This window comes from Dinoponera quadriceps, unplaced genomic scaffold (genome assembly GCF_001313825.1).
Source record: "Dinoponera quadriceps isolate SergipeBrazil2010 unplaced genomic scaffold, ASM131382v1 scaffold367, whole genome shotgun sequence".
NCBI lineage: Eukaryota > Metazoa > Arthropoda > Insecta > Hymenoptera > Formicidae > Dinoponera > Dinoponera quadriceps.
The window spans coordinates 2,491,588-2,508,319 of NW_014554712.1; the positions used below are offsets into that span (position 1 = coordinate 2,491,588).

The window sequence follows — 16,732 nt, forward strand, 5'->3', positions numbered from 1 at the left end:
AAGTGAAAAAACGGAAAACACGTTCAAATGCCGGATGCTACAACCTCCACTGTCATCCTATTGACTAAGCGTTGTGACTGGTTTTTTCTTTACGAGAGCAGCGCTATCACGGTATCTTGGTGACGATCCAAGGTAGCTTACCGGTTTTCTTAAAGGACCAGTAATCGTACAAGAGCTTGCCAAGCACGAGGAATATTAATGACGCCAATATGACGTTCAAAACGTCGAGGGGATGGAGCCAGGAATCCTCGTCCGGCGAAATGCAAATCTCCGTTCTTGTGAGATCGCGGATCTGAAAGCCGTGTTATATCGTTAAATTGAGGGACGCGACGAGATCTCGATAATATATTTTCTTTTTTGATAATTGCGAATCGAAGGTGACTGTTGTTGTATACCTGCTTGTTCGCATTGTCGTTGTCACTCTCGGCGGCGCATCTCACGTCGTTGATATCCTTCACCAGATGCGGATATCTGATTAGCAGAACCTGGAGGACACGGATTACGCGGGATTGACTCGATAGAAAGTAAGGATTCGCCACTTCGAATAATATCGAAGGAAGATTCGCCGAAAAAGAAATAAAAATATGAAGAAATTATTTATGGGCCAGTGAGGGTTTAAGCCCTAGTGTCATTTTGAATAATAATATTAAAGTTCCGGAGTAGTCCAGCCGAGAACTCCGCGTTGATAATAGCGACACAGTTCGATAAAAAAATGAACTAATAGAGCGCGTGCAGCAAGCGCGAAAAATCCTTCAAAGCGTTTCTCTTTTTTCAGCTTTACCACGGTCGAATTCTTTTTCTTTCTTTCTTCTCTCGTTAAATTTATCCATTTTTATTTTTTCGCGATTCAAAGCAGCCGAGATGGAGGAAACATAGAGCTTAGATTAATCGAGGCGATGAGTGATCGGTAATGTTATTTTTTTGTTTCCTCGCGAAATTGAGACTTTCTCAAGCGCTTCAATTAATCTCGCGTGCGAAAAACCGTCCGATTGTACCTGAAAGCTCGGCGTGAAATGGCAGTCGCACGTCCACGAATTATTACCGAGGTACAAGCTGGCCGCGTTGCCGTTGCGCAGAACGTTTTCCAGAGCGTAAGTGGGCAACTGAGAAAAGATGCAGAGAACAAAGAATCATAAACTGTATTTGCACGCACATCTTGCGTGCGTATTAAGTACGCGCACGAGCTGATACCGAGCGCGAGCTTAACACCTCGTCGTGATCCCCTTTAATCGCGTGTCTCGTTTTACAATCATCGGTTTCGATTAATCTCTTCTAAAAATACTTCACTGTTTTTAACTCGCAAAAACTGTTAATTGAAATAGTGTACGGCTGAGTGGGTATAACCCTGTTTTTAGGTGCCGGGCACTTTTCAGCATTTTTAATAATAAGTGATTATAGCGGATTGAGTATATCTGAAAAACACGACATTATTTATTATTGAGTATTTTTCAGTAGTAAACACATACAGTGCTGTGTAAATTTCAGGTATGTAAAGTCAAATTGTAACATGCATCAGGTGGAAAGAAACGAATATTGAAGACGGGCAATCTCCTCAAAAATATTCATGCATACTCGTGTGAACTCGTCGTATTTTTTTTCGTTTAATAGACTGCACGTGCCCGAGAGTGCAAGAAACGAATATAAAAATGATAGAATGGGTCAAAAAGAAACGGGCTGAAAGTTTATATAAAGTGTACAAACGGCGAACTAACGTCGGTGAGTTTGTTCCCCCGAAGATTAAGGAGCCGGAAACGGTCCAACCAGTCCGATCCTTCCAGCCGAACGATAGACTCCACTAGATTGTCGTCTATGTATAGGTCCAGCACCGACTCGTACACGGGATTTGTCGTGAGCGGAGTTAAATCCGCGATCTGCGGTAAACATGAGATTAGGGGGATCTTAACTCGCGTCTTAACCGAACCTTTATCTCGAGCTGATGCGAGGTAAAAAAATGTGATTTGGAAACGTAAGGTTGAAAAACTATAAAAAAGTAAAATATTTCTTACAAAGCTCGCTTCGCACGACGTTCATACTTATTCGAAAAGTTTTTGCGTTGCTTCGAAATTTCTATTAAAATTTGAGTTTTTTATTGTTAGGAAAAATTTTGCGAAATTCTGTGAATTTAAATCGCGTGAATTGAAATGAATAGGATTTATTTTTCTATTTTTCTATTAAATATTAAAGAATCTTTGAAAATTTGAAACTTGTGAAATTTGACAAAATTCTACAAAATTATAATGAAATCTGATGTGGAATTCTGTAAATTATAGATTTGAATTGCGAGTGTGTGTGATAGGACCTTGTTTCCAGTCAAGCGAAGAGTAGTCGTGTTCGCAGGTAAGAAGCCAGGCATCTCGGTGAGGCCGCGGTTGCTACAATTCACCGAGGTGAAAGCTATCACTTGCGCCGTGAGCTTGCCGACACGTCCGACCACGTAGACCAATTCGCAGTCGCAGATCGTTCGTTTGCACTCTTTTCTCAACGCCTGCAAATTCCAAATTTAATCTCGGCGTCGTTTGCGCGCGGTAGAAGGGGTTGCATTTTCACGTTACCACGATTATCTCGACGACCGGGACAAGCGGTCTTCCATCATATGGTGCGGTGCAGAGTAATTTGTCTCTGTCGACGACTCTACTCGCGACTGATCCTTCGTCGGAGTCCAAAATCCAGGCAGTATCTTCCGTGCATCTCAATGGATTACCTTCGTCGGTACAATTTCATTAATGATTCATGAGACATGCGCGAACGCGAGCACGTTAGAGTTTCTCGCGTATATAATTTCGATTGGAAAGAATCATCGCGCACCTTTGGCGAAGAGAATTCGAATTTTGAAGCCTTCTTTCTACGTACATACGTTAAGTATATCCTTTTAATTCCAAGTTTCGTTTTGAAAATTTCGTCGTTTCAGAGGATCAAAAGGGCATAACTTAACGTTCGATACGCGAATACGAGCCCTAAATATCGCGTGACACTCTTAAGGACAATTTGCGTCTACTTAGATAGCTTGTGAACTAATAAAAAAACTATTCTGACGATACTGACATTTGAAAATTATAATAATTTCGAACCTTTTCAATATCATCTTGAACTTGTTGTGAACGCTAAGACAGCGAAAACTTAAGATATCATCAGGATCAAAATAGGAAGACAAAGGGATTATATTCGGCTCGGCGCGAAGGTTCTTCGGAATTATTCTGTTTCTCACCGGCCAGATGAAGATGCTTCAACGTAGGCACGTCGAGAGTCGTAACATCGATCTCCTCGAGAGCGTTGTTCCTCAGATCGAGGATCCTCAAGACTTGCAAGTTCGAAAACGCATCTTTCGGCAATGCACGCAGCTTGGTGCCGGTCACGTTGATTTTCTATCGATACAAACACCTCCCTCCGAGTTCCTGCCATTCTCCAGATAAAATGTACGCTTGAAGCGCCGTCTCGCGATAATAATTCATTTTTGGGCGATAATTGATTTTTTACGCGAGATTTCCTCACGCGGAACCTCAAGTGCTCAATTACTTTCAAGAGAGGCGGCGATGAAGCGTAATCTTTATTTATTATTATTATCGTGCTGTTATCTACGGAACTTCGCCGTCTCGGCAAGGTTTAAGTAAAGCTTAGGACAAGTGTTCCCTACCTCGAGCAATCCCGCCTCGATCGGGAATGCGGTTGTCAGTCGAGTCAAATTACTGTTTGCGAGCATTAACTTTCGCAACCTCGTGAAGCCCCGTAACACCTCCTGCGGATCGAACGTCGTGTCCGGCCATTCGCAGAGGACGAGCACTTGTACACTTTCATTCCTGAAAAGAGAGACCGGCATCTTTCCACTTCTCTATCTTCCGTGGAGGAATTAAGCGAATCCCCCGGCTGGGCGGTCACTCAAAAATGCAATTATATTTACTTGACCTTCCACTCGTCTTGGAGACCGTTGAAACAGACAAGCCGCTGCCGACTCTCTGCGAAATCGCACTCGGGGTAATCGATCGCGTGCGGATGATGCCAGTAACAGATATCGCTCTCCTTCGAAAAGCCGCGCGAACTACGCGCATATGCGTGAAAGAGCGCGAATCTGCAATTTTCGGACGGTTCTTTTTACAGAAAAAAAAAAACAATCGGTGAAACTGAGTTTCTTCTTTTTGGTCCGAGGATCAGAGGATAACTCGATCGCAGGAACAAAAAGATTCCCGCGATAGATTTCTATCTAATCAACTGCTCTCAGTTATTTCATCAGATTTTTAATGCAGTTGAATATTCAGACGGATATTTTCGATCGCGATAACGGAGACATCGTCACCGAGTTTTCGTCTGGCTCATTATATTACGGGTACCTATAAGTAATGTCTCTTTTTGATACAAAATTTTATTTTATCGTTCAATTGTTTCAAGCACCGTCGCACCGTTGATCCATGATGCTTTAAGCTTTGTCGCTGTTTACTTGGGATCAACTTCAATTTCAGCCAACGCAAGATCCTTGTCAAATTTAATAGGTCTTCCAGATTTCGGTCCGACGGGAAGATCGAAATCACCGTTTTTATGATATTTCTTTTCAACCATCGCTGATGCGTTCTGATATCCGCACTTCCGTTTTTAACGGTTGAATTCTTTCAAAATTTCACAATAAGCACATTAAATGCCAATTTAATTAATATACATTATGGTAATAACAAATCACATCCACGAACAAGGTGGCAATGTTTATTCAATCTGAAAAACACGACATTATTTATGGGTACCCCTAATGTATTCATATTCAAGTATACGAAGTGAGAATTTTATCCCGCGTAGTAGCATGAGATCAATTCGATACGCGCGAGAGAGTGTCCCTTGATGAGATTCACATTACCATCGTGACTAATTATCTTTAAACATCTGCGAGAGCGCGTAATACGACATTCATGCGGAATGAAATTTGCATTCGGAATCGATACTCGTTGAACAAACCCGACGAATATACACATGTACATATATATATACATATATACACGTAAATATATATACATTATATGTGGTTTATATATCATATCAGTCATACATAAAGTAGCACTTCGGTTAACAACCTTACATAATTCATGGTATATTCTACGGAAGCAGGTGAGTTAACGTAAAAGATTTATAATCTTCATTACTTGGAAGCTTCATTATTTGCGCAAGATGCGATAACGAAACCAATATGTCACGTCGTTATACTGCCTAGACTAATTCACGTGTAAAATTTGATATGGTTACGTTCGTCACAGTCCCGTTTCCCTCGTTTTCACCGATCGAACGCTCATTGGAACACTTTCGCGCATCATAAACGAATCTTTCGTCTTTCGACATTCGTCCAGCTGATATAAAAAAATTCCGCACAAATGATTTTACCGTTATCTTCACTGGCTAACATGGGCTCGTCACCCTACGTATTTATTCGCAAAATTCAATCTCGCAGACTTATCGGAAATCAGGGATACTTGTTTTCCCCTCGCGTGTAATTAACAGTTGTTTAATTATAAATTCGGATCAGTGGGAATAAATAAAAGAGAGCGCACACTCTCTCAATCGGACAGAACCGCGTTGAATTTGCCGGTAAATATTTAACGATGCATTGTAAAAATTCAAATAGATCCTCTGTGTAATGTCCGCCTTTCCCATCATTTCCAGAGTCGCAAATCGACACTCGAATGCGAGTTCAGCGGGTAGCGCGAGTCTTTCTCAACTTGAGGAAGAGTTGTCGCGACGTATTGATGAAGTTATTTGATTAGAACAATTTTACTAGATTTTACCCGAATCGAAATTTTAGTTTTGCAATAAGTCTAGTTAATTTTACATTAAATTTTCAAAGGTCTTTTATTGTGGCTCCTTTGATGCTACAAATCGGAAGTTATTTCCATGTTGAAGCTTAATGTGGAACTAAAATTTCGACCCGTCAAAGAAACATTATTTGATGCCATAAACAGAAAGTTATTTCCGTTTTCTTCACGTGAAGATTCAGTATAGAATTAAAACGTCTACTCACAGGAGAATTCGTCGCGTTATTCCCATGATATCGGGATATCACGATAAACGGCTTCACTGAAATTTGCGGATAGGCGAGAGATACACACCGCGGTGTCTTTCTTTTGAATGAAATCACTACCGCCGGACAAACTTTTTGTCAGACGCGACGGTCCGGGCGTGAGACTCGATGTCTGCGCGCGGTGGGTGTCGCGTGTGAAATGGCAGGTATGCTAATGAGAAAATAGAAACCGTATTCAGCATGCCGGCAGGTGGATAACTAAAGCGGCCCCGGCTTAACGTGTAATGAACATCTTGCGCGATGATAACGAGCGCAGCCGCGGAGATGCAATCTACCGCGATGCAGCCAGCGATGTACATTGCGATAATAGATTTTTCAAACAATGCACGTCGTCGTGAGGCTGCCGAACGATCAGCAAGATATCGCGAAGATTTCGTCTTTCTCCTTCCGGCGGTTGTACGAAGCGCAAAGCTTCTCCTCTGCAATATTACGCGGACGTGATCGGAGTTATTAATCATGTTTTTATATTGTTGTCCACTTTATCAAGCGCAATATTTTCATAAGGTGACTTGGTATTAGATAGCCAGTTATGTTTTTCATTTTTAACATTTGGAAACTTCAGCTGTGTGTGATAATCATAATAATTGTAACATAATAGTTAAAGAATTATTTTTGCATGAACAGTAAATTAAATTCAACAAGTATAATTTCTACAAAAATAAAGATAATAAAATGGCTCAAAAAGTATTTTAAAGCTTGAAATTTGTACTTTTCGCGCATGTTAAGATCACAGTTTTTATCGATTTTCACCAAGATATGTCAAGTCAAATGAAAAATAATGATTATTTAACTTTTGAAATCATATTTCAGTGGAACTTCTACACCGATTCAAAATTCATTGCCAGCACTGAAAATCTATCGTTCATGTTACATATATATATATATATATNAAAAGTATGAAACAAGTAGTCAAGCGTGAAATAAAACAATTTATTGCGCCTTATTACACAATTGAATAATAGAATTGTATAATTGTATTATATAACCAGACCTAGATTAACATATTATGTACAAAATATTCATATTAGCGATAAATATATAAGTTACAGAATATAATATTATTTAAAGGGAAATAAAAAGATAAAACATATAATATTCCTTTCATGATATGCGTATGTTTTATTTTTGTGTAGTTTTTATTTACATCGAACTTCAACTTTCAAACGAATAATTAATTGAGAATCGTTAATTGCAATGCAACTTTGACTGTGTTCCGATATTCACTGCTAGTACTGAAAATCTACACTTTGTGTCACGTATAGATTTTTAGTGCTAGCAGTAAATATTGGAACGCAACCTTTCATGTACAGCCGAACATTTTCGAGCCACTTTGCCGGAATTAATCGAGGTCAGTGTATTACCCCTCTTACCGCTGTTATCATCTACCCCTCGTACAAAGGCTCCGTCCATGTATTCTATAGTCAATGATTTCATCCTGTACAGGCAGCGCGTTCCAAAGAGTATACAGGGCGTCCCAAATCAACATGAACAAACCTTGCGAGAGCATAAAACGGATTGAGATGAACAATGGCAATGCATAGAGATTTCTTTAATTAATAATTCAAAAATTTACAAAATGGTAAAAAACATTTTCGTCCAGAATGGTCTAAGTATATGACAGCTGTTATATTTAGTGACAAGTTCAATGTTCAAGATTCAAGATTCAATATACCGATGTCTTTTGTTAGAAACATGTATGTAGATTAAGTCCTACTACACATGATTATTTTCAATAATTAATGATCCGAAATTTTGCGTGTCGTTTGAAAAATGAAAAAGGACTTTTTTGTTCAATTCGCCTTCACGAAGTTCGTTCTGGGTCACTCTCACACTGGGACACTCTCTATATTTCAATGCCGCGTACGTTCTTCACATATACGTGGCTTTCAATTGTGTACGTTATCGCCCCCCACTATAGTTTCTGCGGAGTCATAGTATCTTTCTGGTACCACTGTCCCGAACACAGTTGTAGTCATTCGATCTATTACCGCGAATAGGTTCATACAGTCAATCTACGGCCCTGATTTGAATTGACTCATTCGCGTGTTTTATTTGACATTGGCGACAACCAGCAATCGTTGACGTACGTACAAGTTTCAAGGAAGCAGTGAATCGAGCAAAATGACTCTGGAAGAATATAAAGAAATTGTAGGATCGTGTGCCATGTATATCACGATGTTACAAATGTTAGCCGGAATGTAAGTTACATAATAACATTTCTTCTTATATTACTTGTATATCTTATATTTTTTTTTATATTTTTATTATATCTGATCTTCTCTTTCAATAATTATGCTATCTGAGCTGTTACCACAATAGTTTCATTTGAAAATTAATAAAACCAGATATAATTAGATATGTGAGGAAATAAAAAATATTGTCAATATGTATTCTTAGTGAATATATTTCCTAATACTTTGAATTTATTTATTTTTATACTTATAATGGAATAATATTATCAAATGTTAAAATATTAAAGAATTGAATTAACAACAATTCAAAATTATTCTATAGCACATAACTGTTTTTTATAACATACTGATATAATAAGAATTGTATTTTCTTGCTTATAATTTATTATTTAAATATTTTTGTGATAACAAATAATGATATACAAATTGCTTCATGACATTTCAAAATATGCTATATATTTTAAATTACAAAACTTATAAGTCTATATTCTCTAATAAAAATAAATAATAAAAACTTATAAGTCATTTTTACTAATAAAAATACCACTGAAAGTGGCTTGGAAGCCACTTGATTGGCTAAGAAGCTACATTTAAGGCACTTTTGTCGATAAAAGTGAGTTGAGAATATGCGCCATATTATTTTAGAAATTATAAATTATTCTATCTTTTTAAACTGCCATATTTTTCACTTGGAAACCAAAATAAAAAAATATTGTTTACAATTTATAGAATCATATGTAAAAACATATATCAACAAGGTACATCGAAAGGTGTTGACCCAATGCCTTTTCTTGGTGGTATAGGACTGTGAGTAAACACATATTTTTGTTTTAAATATATAGAAACATTTATTAATAATAATTGAATTTAATACAATTTTTAAATAATGTTACATGCATATATATATAACAGAAACAAATATCTTAAGAAATAAATTAAAAGCGAATAAAATAGGTAATTATAGGTGTAATTATTACATTAATTAAATTAATTTTGTAGATGTATATTGATGCTTCGATATGCATGGATATTGGATGATTCTGCAATGATAAATGTTAATATATTTGGCGTTGTAACAAATACAATATATATGGCAGTATATTACTATTATGCTTCAAACACAGTATGCCTACAGATATAAACTTTATCAATTCAACGAGAAATGATTCATCAAAACGATCTAAGTTCAATTGTTTCGACGTCGATTTGACATCAATTTGACATCGATTTAATGTTCATTTCTCGCTGAGAACCTTTGTTGTTTGGCACTCATATATCATATTAATCCAAAAAATAAGGTTTTTAAGTTGTTGAATTTGAAATTAAAGTGCGGATAAACAGAAATTTTTGCTTTCAGATTTTTTAAATTTACCTTTTGTGTATTCAAAACTATACTTTTACATTGTGTGTGTGCGTGCGCAGATAAGCACGTTTACAAATATTTAAGTAAAGACCTATCGGAAAAGTTACAGAATTACTCACAGGCCTAGTCTGCAACATTAAGCAATAAAAAATAACTGTGCCAACAAAGGGTTAAGATATGTTTAATTTACAGTTAATTTTCTACTTATATAATATTTTATTCTTTTTAGAAAAATGTACTCAATCTAATAGGGAAGGCAACAGTTTTTATTGTAATCTTCCTTATATATGCGCAAGTAGAACATCCATCAAATGTTGAATTTAGATTTGGCATAGTGGTTACCGTATTGCTCTTTCTTTTAATTGCAGCTCCTCTTATACATCTTGTAAGGAAATAATCAGTTTTTACATAGAATTGTTTGAATTTTCAAGAAACAATCATATACCGAAAATTAAAAAATGTGCTCGTTTTCAGAGGGAAATTATAAAAACGAAGAATACAGAAATACTTCCATTTCCGCTTATCCTTATGGGTACTTTAGTTTCTTTCAGCTGGCTATTGTACGGTCTTATCATTGACAATGCTTTCGTTATCGTAAGTACTTTCGTAGTCTGATTGCATAAAATATTTTGGAGTGCAAGATAATCTGCTTATATACATTACAAATTACCACTATACATATATTTTAATAGTTCCAGAACGTAGTTGGTTTTACGCTTAGTATAGCTCAACTATCTCTTTTTGTGATATTTCCATCGAAAAAAACACAGGATAGATTGTTGAGCGAACAAAGAAAGAAAGATTAAAACAATTCTCCAAAGAAGACATATTTGTTATAAATTTTAAGATATTCTCTTATAAAACTGCAACGATTTTATTAGTGGCTGTATATAGGCTGTGTTCGGATACATCACACCGAGAGTAAAATGATATTTAATTGTCTAATTAGGAAAAATATTAAGATTTCTTTATCTTGATTAGTCAATTAAATGCCACTCTAGCCTCAGTATGTATTCTCGCATGTATATTCAGTATATATTCTCGCGGTCATGTAGCTGCTCTCTTTGTTGTTATGAATTAAGTAATAATATATAATACTGAGACATTCCCATGTAAAACTTAGAATAAAAAGTTGAAAATGTATTATGCATGTAATATAATATATTTATATGTATAATTATAAATATAATTTAAATTTAACGTATCATATTGGTACGACTGATACTTGCCATTTTGTCCGTAAGGTATGCAAAGTTTCATTCCTCTACTGTTTACATATTATAGAATAAACAAGGCGAATTTTGTCAATATAAATAAAAAAATAGAAAAGCAGTAGCCAATCAGAATTCGCGCTGGTAGATAAAATAGTAGATAAAGCAGAAACTGTCGACTACCAACGCGAGTTTTGATTAGCTGCTGCTTTTCTGCTTTTCACTCAAGGTGTGAATTCTCCTTCAAAAAAGACTGCAAATGTTAGTAAGTAATAGTAATAATTTATGCTATATGTAATAAAGAATTATATAATTAAAAAAATATTTAATAACTCGATTAGATCTGTGCACGCGTGTGTGTGTTCTGTGTGTCCAATAAGTTGATTTCAATTTAATACAAGTTTTCAGATAAATAAATGGTTACATACAAATGTAGGGAAGTCATCAATTAGCTAAAGTACATGTTCTGTAATTATAATTGCAACATGTATTATAGACGGTACTGCATTAACACAAATTCTTAACGTCCTTAAGCTTCACAATATCACAGTGCGGGTGGTTAATTACAATGGCAACATACGTTATAGGCAATATTACATTAACGCAAAACAATCGCAATTTTTCATGTTTCCGTAGAGGACAGTATAAAAATTCACATACTTGCACCATTATAAGTTCAAATAAAGCTAAAAACATTATTCAGTGCTCGTCGCAAATATTATATAACAATTGATAAGAGCATGCCATCTGCTCCAATGAGGAAGACCCCACACAGTTTCAGTCGGATACATCCAATCACAGTGACCCGTGATTGAATGTCCCTAGACATAGGCCGCCGTGATTGGATATGTCCGACTGAAACTCTATGTATTTGAGACTCTCTTTTTATACAGGATTCCGATGAACATAAGTCACTAGACAAATCTTAATTTACATAGCATCATGATAAATGGGTAGTTGTTATATTCGAAAATATATCTCTAAAAAAGAGACTTCAATTTGTAAAATGCTTCTCGAACTACATCATCAGCTTTATATTTATCGAAATTCTAATCGAAAGTTGATTTTTAATCTTGCAGTAGTACAACTCAACAATAAATAATCCATACCTTCATTTTTCAACAACACGAAAGCCCTACAATTCTGTTAGGTATCTGTTTATATCTATTGCCAAATATAACAGTCCATCATACGTAATCTCCTAATATTATACTGGAAAAATTGAAAATCCATATTGGACAAGTTTTAGCAAAATTAAACTATATTCTAGGGATTTTTGTCGGCAATGACTTTACCTCTAGACAGCAAGATTTGATTGGAGCAACAAATGGTCGAACATTTTTTTCAAGAAAAGTCCGTGCGATCCTAAACGCGCGGACAATTCCGGTGGCTTTTGCGAACACGTACGGCGGTATTCTACTGGCTGAGCTTTTGGCTGCACCTTCGCGCCGCAAAGAGAGCGTTTCATGAAATTTCCAGCGGCAGACAGTGTCCGGCACATTCAAATTCGCTTGCAGGAACTCGCATCAACGTGCTAGGTGTTGTACCAAGGAGGAACGTGCTGTTTCGCATCATCCAGTTTTTCCCAACGGAGGATCGTCGTATCATCGCGCACTAATGTCAGGCATAGCGATTGCCAGGCTCGCCGAGGAGCGGAAAGCATGGAGGAAGGACCATCCGTTTGTGAGTGCCTCATCTCGCACCGTAAGCAGCGTAAGCAGCTCGTATGCTGCTTCGCGTTTCGCGCCCACAGAACGCCGACATATTCTAGAGAGGCTATGTCGTTTCGCCGCGCTATTTCCCGCCGACATAAACGAAAACAACTTCTGCTCATACAATGGCTTCTCTGTTTGATTATGCATAATTCAGCAGGTTGATCTCATATCCTAACCCTATCTACGGCGGAATCTCGATCAATATTTAATTAACATCAATTAATATTCACACCGGAAACTTGATTGTGTGGAGCAGAATTATGAACGAAAAGAGCAATTATAACAGTCTCTTGTGATTTTGAAGAAAATCAGTTTTAGCGGTATTGATTCTTACGTCCTGAGTCTTTCCTAGGAATATATCTAAAGAATCCTATCGATTACAGGGCTTTGTAGCTAGACCCACCAAAAATCCAGACGGCTCGCTCAATCTGATGAGTTGGGAATGTGCAATACCAGGGAAAAAATCTGTGAGTTGGTTTGTTCAAAACAGATTGTACAAAACTATAGCATACATTCGTATTGATTGAGCGATTTTTCAGACTCCTTGGGAAGGTGGATTGTATAAGTTACGTATGATTTTTAAAGATGATTATCCATCAAGTCCACCAAAGTGTAAATTTGAACCACCGTTGTTCCATCCTAATGTCTATCCATCTGGAACAGTCTGTTTGTCGCTTTTGGATGAAGAGAAAGACTGGCGGCCAGCGATCACAATCAAGCAGATTCTCCTCGGTATTCAAGATTTGTTGAATGAACCAAATGTAAAAGATCCAGCCCAAGCTGAAGCTTACACAATATATTGGTATGACTTATATGTTCGCACAAATAGATCCATGAGTAATAATATCGATACCCGCAGAATGATCATTGAGTATTTTTATCTGCAGTCAAAATCGTCTGGAATATGAAAAGCGCGTTAAAGCTCAAGCCAGAGCAATGGCTCCGCAAGACACATAAGCAAGCAAGGACACATTCAGTTAAACTTGACATATGGAAAAAGTGTTATATGCAGATCACACTTTCCTGAGCTGATCCATCGCTCCATTTTAAGATTAATCTTTTTTACGAGTATAAAATTACATATGTTGTAACTAGTTTAACTTTACGCCCTTTAAGTTTATTTGTCGGATATGTGTCTCCGCTCGTTGTAGATTTGTCGAAATTTCACAGTAGAATCGACAGTTTACGGTACCACCACGTAAGACCCTTTTTTACGCGCATATATTTTTATTATCAATATTAAGAACTATTACAAAGCCGAAATAGATAGTTCAAGGCAGATCGTTTCTTTCTTTCTCTCTCTTTCTCTCTCTCTCTCTCTCTCCTTCGGTTCGACAATGTTCGATCTGTAAATCGTATATAATCAATAACTTGGATGTTACGTTTTTAAGTGGAGATGCAGGAAATAGAGTCAACCTCGGATTCTATTAGTTTCTATCCTCCTTGTACAAGACCTTAAATACAATCGTACATGTAGGTAAGCTTATTTAAGATTCTATCAATGTACAAATCTTAAAGAAAAAAATAAAAGACTCTGACTCAGCAAGTGCCTCACGACGAAGCTCCTCGAACTCCGGACACAATTATTCCAGAAACCATGATGCAAATGTCCCTGTGGCTTCTTGTTTTCCGCATCGGTAAGTATGCACAATGATCAATTAGACAGCGGTTTTCATGCGGACAAAACTCGTTAATATCTCCATTATCGATCTTTATCCCCCCACGCCCTCCGACTATCGGGTTTGTAGCGCATGTGTTTATTGAAGCGCCGGAGTGGCGCAACCTTATCACGACTTCGTCATCGTCGAAGTTCGAAATTGACGGCCGCTCGTGTTCGTCGCATCATATCGAGGTCAAGCAGTCGACGAGCGTGCGTCGCATTGATAGCAACCCTCCAACGATCGGTAACCGTTCACACAGTTGTATCCTCATCTTTGCATTCACGATGCAAACCGGCACGAATCCTACGTTAGACAAAGTCAATGAGCGGTTCCTGATACTCTGCGTGATCGGCCTGGCATTGTCGGTCTACGCCTACATTGTGGAGTCCAACAAGGAACTAGACGCGTCCTACGCTGCGTTATGCGACATCTCCGAGACTATCAGTTGCAGTGCCGTGTTAAATTCAGAGTAAGTGAGTTTCTCCGATCAATTTCACGACTATCAGAGTCCCGTCGACACGTGTTCGTGTTTTCACGCGTCCGATACTCGTCGGAGGAAAAAAAGAGAGGAATCTCTTTGTATGTGGCTAGTAATAAATGCTGCTCTCCGAGCGTAATGATTATTATTCTTGTTATTGTCATTGCTATCATTGTTGTAATTGTTTGTGTATTAATTCCGGATCGTTTTAAGTCCGAGGCGTTTGGTCAATTTATCGTCTATTCTTTATGCTGAATCAGTGCAATAAGTTGAAGTGAAACAAGTATATAGGTCTGTTCGTTTTCGCTGCACCGTTGAATTAGTGCAATAAGTTGAAGCGAGACAAGTATATGTTTTTTCACTTCAACTTATCGCACTAGTTCAGCGGTGCATCGAAAATTAACAGACTTCATGTTTTTCACTTATTGCACCGGTTCAACAGTGCAGCATAAATTGATCAAACGCTAGAGGGTACAGCCATGATTGTCGTGATGCATCGCGCGATATTTGAAACAGCTCATAACAAGCAGCCATTAACAAGTCTGTGGTGCAATATGAATTGAAAAAATGGAAAATGACACAAAAGTGACACGATAAAAGGAGAATAAGAAACAAAGAATTAAATATAGGAAATTAGAAGCAAGGAATTAAATTCCGGCATATAAACAACGTTCTTCAACCTATAATAAAGGAATAAGGAACTAGCATTAGGGACACTGTCCGAAATTCTGTTCCTTACATTAATTTTATTCTATTCCTTATATTAATAATTTATCTACTTATAGGACTTAATAGATGACTGAAAGTTGACCTTCAAAATTTTTAATAATTATCAATATACAAAGGAAAGTAAATTTGAATCAATCAGTAATTATCAAGAAACTCATGCAGCACAGAAACGTGCCAACTAATAATGTTGCTGCAATATTGCCAATGTTGCAACAATGTTGTTGTTAGCTTCTATGCTGTATGGGAAATGATAAGTGTTAATGACGACAATAGCAGTTTATTAGGATATAGTAAAAGTGATCTTGTATTAAAATGTCCTTATATCTTATTCCATACCCTTTTTATTGTGTTTTAAACTACATCTTATTTCTAATATCTTGTTCCTAATTCCCTATATTGAATTCCTTTCTCCTTTCATTGTATCTAAGGTCACTTAAGGAATTGACGATTTCACGAACGATCGTGAAAATGTCTTGGGTGGACATAAAAGCGATAAGGACGGTGCGTTGTGTTTCAGATATAGCAAAGGATTCGGAATCACTTCAAAGAGTTGTATACTTCGTTTGTGTGAGGTCCCAAATTGCGTGTTCGGCATAATATTCTTCACCGCGATGTCAATTATGTGTACGTATTTGATTATCGACTCCCTCCCCCTCCCTTCTATCTCTTATACAATATATTAATAAATTATAATTGTTCTTTTCAGCTTTAAAGAACAGCTACGCCTTTTCCGTCGCTATTCTTGCTCTTGGAACAGCTTCTGTTCTTACTTCGGTGTATCTGGCTTTTATATTGTATAAATTAAAAACGATTTGCCTAGTGTGCGTAAGTACGTACGTCGTATCTGCGTTGCTGATGCATTACGCCCTGAAGAAGTTCCGATTGGTATCCACCGGCATCGCGCACCAACAAAAAACGAAATAAACTCGGAAGATGCGACCGATCGAAATAAATTTGTTATGATTTCTTTTTACTGTTTTATACCTTTACTCGCGACAAATTTGCATACTCTCTTGTTATTAAATGTATATGAATAATAAATAAATATACTTGTAAAAAGTGGTGTCAAAAGTTTCGAAATGGTGATTTCTCTCTTGCCGATGAAGAACACCCTGGCGCGCCGAAAAAGTTTGAAAACGAGGAGCTTGAGTAGTTATTGAATGAAAATGGGTAGACGACTTTATCGACTCGAAGAGATGGAGCAAAGTATCAGAAAATGATGGCGAATATTTTCAAAATTGATGTTTATCAGTTTTTCGCAAATAAAGGCACCGAATTAATTTGCGCGCCTAATATATATATATATATATATATTTTTTTTTTTATGTCACGGG

General features: G+C 37.1%; 4 protein-coding genes across 6 annotated transcripts; 3 read left to right on the top strand and 1 right to left on the bottom strand.

Moving 5' to 3' along the window:
* Positions 1-106: 106 nt before the first annotated feature.
* Positions 107-6,015, bottom strand: LOC106741025 (protein singed wings 2). The gene is made up of 10 exons (XM_014612582.1): positions 5,990-6,015; positions 3,896-4,063; positions 3,632-3,794; positions 3,206-3,362; positions 2,553-2,701; positions 2,300-2,485; positions 1,713-1,871; positions 996-1,103; positions 396-485; positions 107-292 (listed from the first exon to the last, which is right to left on the bottom strand). The coding sequence occupies exons 1-10, from the start codon at positions 6,013-6,015 to the stop codon at positions 107-109; spliced, it is 1,392 nt and encodes a 463-aa protein (XP_014468068.1).
* A 1,995-nt stretch (positions 6,016-8,010) lies between these two features.
* LOC106741011 (sugar transporter SWEET1-like) lies at positions 8,011-11,067 on the top strand. Its single transcript, XM_014612568.1, has 6 exons — positions 8,011-8,247; positions 8,971-9,048; positions 9,241-9,364; positions 9,834-9,989; positions 10,079-10,198; positions 10,297-11,067. The coding sequence occupies exons 1-6, from the start codon at positions 8,171-8,173 to the stop codon at positions 10,408-10,410; spliced, it is 669 nt and encodes a 222-aa protein (XP_014468054.1). The 5' UTR covers positions 8,011-8,170; the 3' UTR covers positions 10,411-11,067.
* Positions 11,068-12,212: 1,145 nt separating this feature from the next.
* On the top strand, positions 12,213-14,072 carry LOC106741086 (SUMO-conjugating enzyme UBC9-B). 2 transcript variants are annotated; one of them, XM_014612725.1, is made up of 4 exons: positions 12,213-12,519; positions 12,914-12,997; positions 13,070-13,332; positions 13,418-14,072. In XM_014612725.1, exons 1-4 carry the CDS (start codon positions 12,433-12,435, stop codon positions 13,485-13,487), a joined length of 504 nt encoding a protein of 167 aa, XP_014468211.1. In that variant the 5' UTR covers positions 12,213-12,432; the 3' UTR covers positions 13,488-14,072. The 2 variants fall into 2 exon arrangements, with proteins under 2 accessions (XP_014468211.1, XP_014468212.1); XM_014612726.1 differs by having other exon boundaries at positions 12,216-12,498.
* An 18-nt stretch (positions 14,073-14,090) lies between these two features.
* On the top strand, positions 14,091-16,478 carry LOC106741085 (vitamin K epoxide reductase complex subunit 1-like protein 1). 2 transcript variants are annotated; one of them, XM_014612723.1, is made up of 4 exons: positions 14,091-14,167; positions 14,279-14,660; positions 15,916-16,022; positions 16,105-16,478. In XM_014612723.1, the coding sequence occupies exons 1-4, from the start codon at positions 14,128-14,130 to the stop codon at positions 16,320-16,322; spliced, it is 747 nt and encodes a 248-aa protein (XP_014468209.1). In that variant the 5' UTR covers positions 14,091-14,127; the 3' UTR covers positions 16,323-16,478. The 2 variants fall into 2 exon arrangements, with proteins under 2 accessions (XP_014468209.1, XP_014468210.1); XM_014612724.1 differs by having other exon boundaries at positions 14,094-14,167; positions 14,297-14,660.
* The last annotated feature ends 254 nt before the right edge of the window (positions 16,479-16,732 follow it).